This window comes from Terrapene carolina, unplaced genomic scaffold, assembly GCF_002925995.2.
Source record: "Terrapene carolina triunguis isolate 2854851 unplaced genomic scaffold, T_m_triunguis-2.0 Scaffold11826, whole genome shotgun sequence".
Taxonomy (NCBI): Eukaryota; Metazoa; Chordata; order Testudines; family Emydidae; genus Terrapene; species Terrapene triunguis.
The window spans coordinates 1-5,688 of NW_020676177.1; the positions used below are offsets into that span (position 1 = coordinate 1).

The 5,688-nt window shown below is 59.0% G+C and overlaps 1 protein-coding gene across 1 annotated transcript; it reads right to left on the reverse strand.

The window, feature by feature from the left end:
• Positions 1-734: 734 nt before the first annotated feature.
• On the reverse strand, positions 735-4,807 carry SIT1 (signaling threshold regulating transmembrane adaptor 1). Its single transcript, XM_024221800.1, has 6 exons — positions 4,383-4,807; positions 3,924-4,043; positions 3,335-3,371; positions 2,794-2,852; positions 2,210-2,277; positions 735-1,052 (listed from the first exon to the last, which is right to left on the reverse strand). The coding sequence occupies exons 1-6, from the start codon at positions 4,417-4,419 to the stop codon at positions 783-785; spliced, it is 591 nt and encodes a 196-aa protein (XP_024077568.1). The 5' UTR covers positions 4,420-4,807; the 3' UTR covers positions 735-782.
• Between the last annotated feature and the right edge of the window lie 881 nt (positions 4,808-5,688).

Below are 5,688 nucleotides of genomic sequence, written 5' to 3' on the forward strand. Positions count from 1 at the left end.
GGCCAGTGCAGAAGCCGAGAAAGTTCCCCACAGTAGCTGCCTGCCGGGCTGTGAAACCTGCCAGCATCCGCCAGGCTGCTGCCCTGGGGAGGGGGCTGTGACTGGTGTCTGCTGCCCCCCTTGGGGCCGTGCCCCAGACTACACGTCTCTGGCTGCAGGGCTCTGGGAGCAGCCGCCCTTACCCTGGCCTCTCCCCCTTCATGCCTTACCTACATCACCTCTGCATCCCCTCCACTCCCACTGGCTCAGACCCCCACTATGCAAGAGCCCAGCCTGAGGTGCACACAGGGCACCCACAGCTCTTCCAGTATCAAATTCCAGCCGCTTGGGGCAGGGCCCACCTCTCATTGCACTGGGGTGGGGGGCTGTATAGAGCATGCCTTCCATGGGGAAACCCCCTCTCTGTTTTGTAGGGTGGGGGGTATGTTAGTACCTGGCATGACGGGAAGACCAAGCTCAGGAATGTGGCAGGGTAGGTGGTGACTGGCACTACCCCCCGCCCGCCCCAACAGTACTAATAACTATATACGCCCCTGCCCCCATGTACAAGAAGTATCATTCCCCATCACCTTCCCTGGCAGGAGAACTGTGCATTATTGAGCGGGGCTGGGGAATCTTGCTCCTTGAGGAAGAAGTAGGCATGGCAGGACGCGAGCATAGCCCCAGCCTGGGGCAGTGGCATTTCTGTATCCTCAGCAGCACGTGAGACACTGGAGCCATTAGTGAAGCTTGTATTTATTGCTATGGATCATGCACACAGAACCCCGTTAGCCCCCCACCCTTCAGCTGGGAACCGCATGGTTGTTAGCGTAGTCTTGGTTCTCAAACTTCACTGTGTACCTGTCTGCGTGCACAGACGCGTAAAGCTCTGACTGCGGCCGAGTAGCCTCTCTGCCCTTCAGGGGCCCCCCGCCCCAAATCTCTGGCTCTGACCGCCTGGGCCCCGTCACCACCACATCTGTGTACTGGATCTCAGCACCCCCCACTGATGATTCTGGCAGCTGCCGGCCTTGGGGTTTCAGCATCTTGAGGTTGGCGTAGCACGTAGGCTTCTGGGGACAGAGCAGAGATGTCGGGGGGAGGGTGGCATGTGCCCTAGGGTTGGGTGGAGGCCTCTGGCTGCTTAGGATGCCACTGGCAGCACTAACTCTCACCCTCTCTTGTAACCAACAAATTCCCTGTGGGATGGGTTTTGCTCCTGCTGGGGATGGTGGAGCTGAGCACCCCCTGACTAGCAGTAAGGTCCCTTTGCTTCCTCTCAGGAAGAGCATCACCCTCATGCTATGGGGTTCATGGGCTGCAGGAAGGGCACTAACAGCCCCCCAACACTCAGAGACCAGCTTATCTCCAGAGCAGGGAAATACCCGGAGTCCCCTCTACCATCTGTGCCCGGGGAATTGTGCGCCACAGCTTGTTCCCTGGGGCTTTAGCCTTCCCCAGTGCGCTACTCAGCCCTCTCCTTGCAAAGAGGATGCCTCAGCCCCCCTCACCGCATAGCCTGCCCTACTAGGAGACCACAAATGCAGCTAGGGCCTCAGCTCAGCTCAACAGATCCTGCTCCCATCAGCCCCAAAGTGTCTGTGACGACAGGGCTCTGAGGCAATGGTGGGTGTTCAGTCTCACTCATGCGTCCTCTTCCCGCTCTGTGCTGGCTGCTCTGTCCATCAGAGCTAACCCCCACCATCTGCAAACTGCACCCCAGTTCCATGCCTGGTGGTCCCGCTGCTCACTGGAGGCAAACACGGAGCACCCAGCAGTCAATGGCAGAAAGTAGGTCGAGGAGAGGAGATGGGCTCAGCACAGAGATGCTCAGGGCTGATAACTCACCACTTCCTGCCACTTTGCAAGCAGTTAATCTCCGCACACAGCCCCTGAACACATGAATGTAACAATCGCAACTACAGAGCCCCCAGCTCTCCCACCCCGTTCACAACTCTGCTGGTGCCCCTCAATCGGGACCTGCAGTCCCCTGCTATTCCAAGCCTGGGCTCTCTCCCATCCCCACCAGCACCCCTCAATCACAACCTGCAGCCCCCTGATATCCCAGCCCTGTGCTTCCCCACCCACACCTTAACCCTACCCAATTTCTAATGCCACAGGTCAGTCAGTCAGTGGGGACAGCCCCTGCACCATCAACTCCCCAGCTGACTGCTGCGGCTTCTGTGGCTACAGATGTTTTGGCCACAGATGTACCAAGAACTCTGCTCACCTTGGGGCTGGATTCCTGCTCTTCCTGGGACTCTGGCAACACTGAGCTTTCAAACCCAGAACTTTGCCCTGTCGACAGAGGGAGAGGGAAGGTTGCTGCTGATGCTGAGAGTCCAGGATCAGCTCAGAGATAGAAGCCGGCTCCAGTTTGCAGAGGTACTGAGCAGCTGGAGCCCCGATTCACAGGCAGCACCTGGCTGTCTTAACAAAGCCTGAGACTTGCAGGGACCTCAGCATGGGAGGGGGGGCAGATCCGCAGCCCCAGGGGCTGCTGCCTCCTTGCATACATGGACAAAGCTGCTTCAAACACCTTCCCTCAGCATCCACAAGAAACCAGCCCATGAATGGCCCTTCTTAGAGCCAAGAGCCAGGCTCCCAGCAGATGCAAATCAGCATTGATGATGCTGACATGCCTGCTGCCAGCTGGGGACTCGACCAGTAATGTCATAGAACAGGTGACAGAATTATCTCCCCTCCACACACTGTGTGTGTGAGTGCACACGTGTGCTCTTTTATTCAGGGCAGAGACCGGGCATCCTCAGCACAATGGGGCCTGATCCTGTGAGGGGCCCAGGTGCTACTCACCTGTCTGCAGGTAACTGATGTTGCCATAGACTGGAATCTCCTCAGTCACATGCTTCACACTGGGATGGAAACCAAAAATCCAGTAAATGGCTCAGAGCCAGGGTCAAAGGTGAACGCGCAGGGACCGGCAGAGGAAGAGGAGGATGGGGAAAGGTGGCGGTGGTGGTACACACCCAGAGAGGGCAAAAATGCTCGTGTGGTCTCAGTCTGTAACAATCCCCTTAATTCAAACCAGGGGCCCGTCCAGCCAGAGCGAGCTGAGTGGGTAGTGATGTGCAGAATGGGGAATCAGAACCCCTGATTTCTGGGCCAGCTCTGGCAGGGGAGTGGGACCTAGGGGTTGAGAGCAGGAGGGGAGGCCTGGCAGTCAGGACTCCTGGGTTCTATTCCTTGGTTCCGATTCCCTGTGACATTCCCCCCTTCTCCCTGCCTCTGTTCCATCTCGCTGGCTGACAAAGCTGCCCCCCTCCCCTGACCTCAGTGGTGATGCTTGGACAATGTAGTGACTCCTTGCTCCTGCTGTTTCCTCTGTTGGACTCACCTTCTGCTGAACAGAGGCAAGAGCTTCCTGGACTCATCTGTGCAGGCAGGGCGGGAGAGACAGAGAGAGAAAGAAAAAGATCAGCCCCACAGGCTGTAACGGGGGTGGGGGGAGGACAGATCTCTGGGATGCTGGTGATGCCAGTGGGGTGTGGCAGGCAGGGACACGGGAGGAGAGGGAGTCAGTGAGGGATGGGATTCTGGGTGGAGGAGCCTGGCATGAGACAGGCTGGGAGCCATGGAGAAGGGGAGCTGGGCTCCCTATGGAGTGAGATGGGGAGAGGGAGGAGTTGGGGCTGGGACATGGAGTGAGGGGGATAAAGGGTGCCCTCTGCAGCAAGACACAAAGAGGCAGAGGGGGAGAGGGGACTGGAGGCAGTAGCCCCTTCTGGAGATATATGGGGAGGGGGACCCAGGAGCCAGACCCCTGTAGGGAAGAGGGCTATGGGAGCCAGCACCCCCTGTGCACCAAGACAGTCTGGGAGGCAGAGGAGCAGGGGACAGGAGCCCCACATAGGGGTTATAGTTAAGGGTGGGAGGAACTGTGCCCCTGTGCTCTGAACAGACTGTTCCCTCCCTGCAGCACCTACCTCTGTGTGCCGTGTGCCTCACGCAGCAGAAAATATTCCACAACAGGGATACCAGGTGTGACAGGACCAGTGCCCCGACAAGCCCCCACATGGCACCAGTGCCTTGCACCTGCCCCAGACCTGCAAAACAGAAGGGCTGCTGGGAGCACTGGGCCCACACTGTCTGGAGAGAGCCCTGCCCCACCAGCTCTGGCGCTGCACCAGAGGGGTAAGCATGGCTCCCAGGCAGCTCATTCCATAGTCCCTGGCTGAGCTGTCAGGGCTCCCTGGGGATTCTGCCATCACACTACGAACAGCGAAGGCTCCGGCAATCGTCACATCCAATGTGGGGATGTTCCCCCACATGCTGCCCCTCCCCGCGTCACGCTGAGGCACAGAGATGGCCCAATTTACCTTTACAAACACCAAACTGGGCGGATGTTTGAGCCTCTCCACTCGGCACAGCAACCCCGGACTCACCTGAAAAGTCACTGCAGTTACAGCTGGAGGAGCCCATGGGCGGGAAACACGATTTTCTCCTATGGTGAAAGATCCTTGATCCCAGACTGGAGTGACTCTGGATTCAGGGCAGATGCCCACGCTGGTTGCAGCTGCTCCAGACTGGATCCAGGCAATGTCTCCTGCCCCGATCCTGATGGCACCAGTCTTACTGCTTCATTTCCCCAGCCTTGGTGGAGACCCCCCCGCCCCACATCTTGTCTTGCTGAAGCAGCAGCTCTGGCTGTGCCCAGGGGGTTAGCATCGCTGCAGCTGTAACCCACGGGGATTTCCGGTGCCAGAGCCCGCAGACATCTCCTCCCTCTGCACTGGCTCCTGCTGCTCACGGCTCAGCAGCTGCAGTGCACAGCTCCTGCCTTTCTGGGCAGGTTCCAGTGAAAGGTGGGTCTGCTGCCGGGGGGGGGGGGGGGGGAGGGAGAGGGATGGGACTCAGAGGTGTCTCCAGAGCTTCTCCCCCATTCTCATGCATTAATTCTGTGCTCCCCAACCCCAACCTCTGCTTCTCCTCTAGTACCAGGGGTTCTTCACACCCTCTCCCAGGCCTGCTCCTCTTCACCCTTCCCAGCTACAAGGATGGGGGAGGGAGGGGGACTCTTTTCATTCCTTCCCCTCCTGCAAGGATGTTGTTGGCTGCTCCCCCTGCCCCTCCATCACCCAGACACAGCTCTGGAGAGGAGGGGAAGAGCTCCAGCTGCCTCTGCAGCAGCCTTGATTGGCTGCTCGTCCCCAGGAGGTGGAAAGGCAGCCAACCAGAAGGGTCTTCCCATGTGCCAGGCTGAAATTCCCAGGAAGGCTGGAGAGTTTCTTGCATCATCAGGAAACCGACTGCAACAGAGGCCAAAAATCACATCACTGTGAGGAGGAAACTGGGAGCTGGCAGCACTGAGGAGGTCTCATGACTGCACTGCTGCTCCTTCCCACCTAGCGTGCCTGCCCCCACCCTGTTCCATCCCCATTCTCCTCACTCCCTCCCCCCCGGGCGGAGGCTGTCCCTGCAGGGGTGTGTGAGGGTGGAGGCTCTCCCTGCAGGGAGGAGGGGGGATGAGGGTGGCGGCTGTCGCTGCAGTGGGGAGGGGGCTTGTGTGTGAAAGGGTGGAGGCTGTCGCTGCAGGGGTGTGTGTGTGTGTGTGTGGGCAGAGGCTGTCCCTGCAGGTGTGTGTGTGTGTGTGTGTGTGAGGGTGGAGGCTCTCCCTGCAGGGGGGTGTGTGTGTGTGTGTGAGGGCGGAGGCTCTCCCTGCAGGGGTGTGTGTGTGTGTGTGTGTGTGTG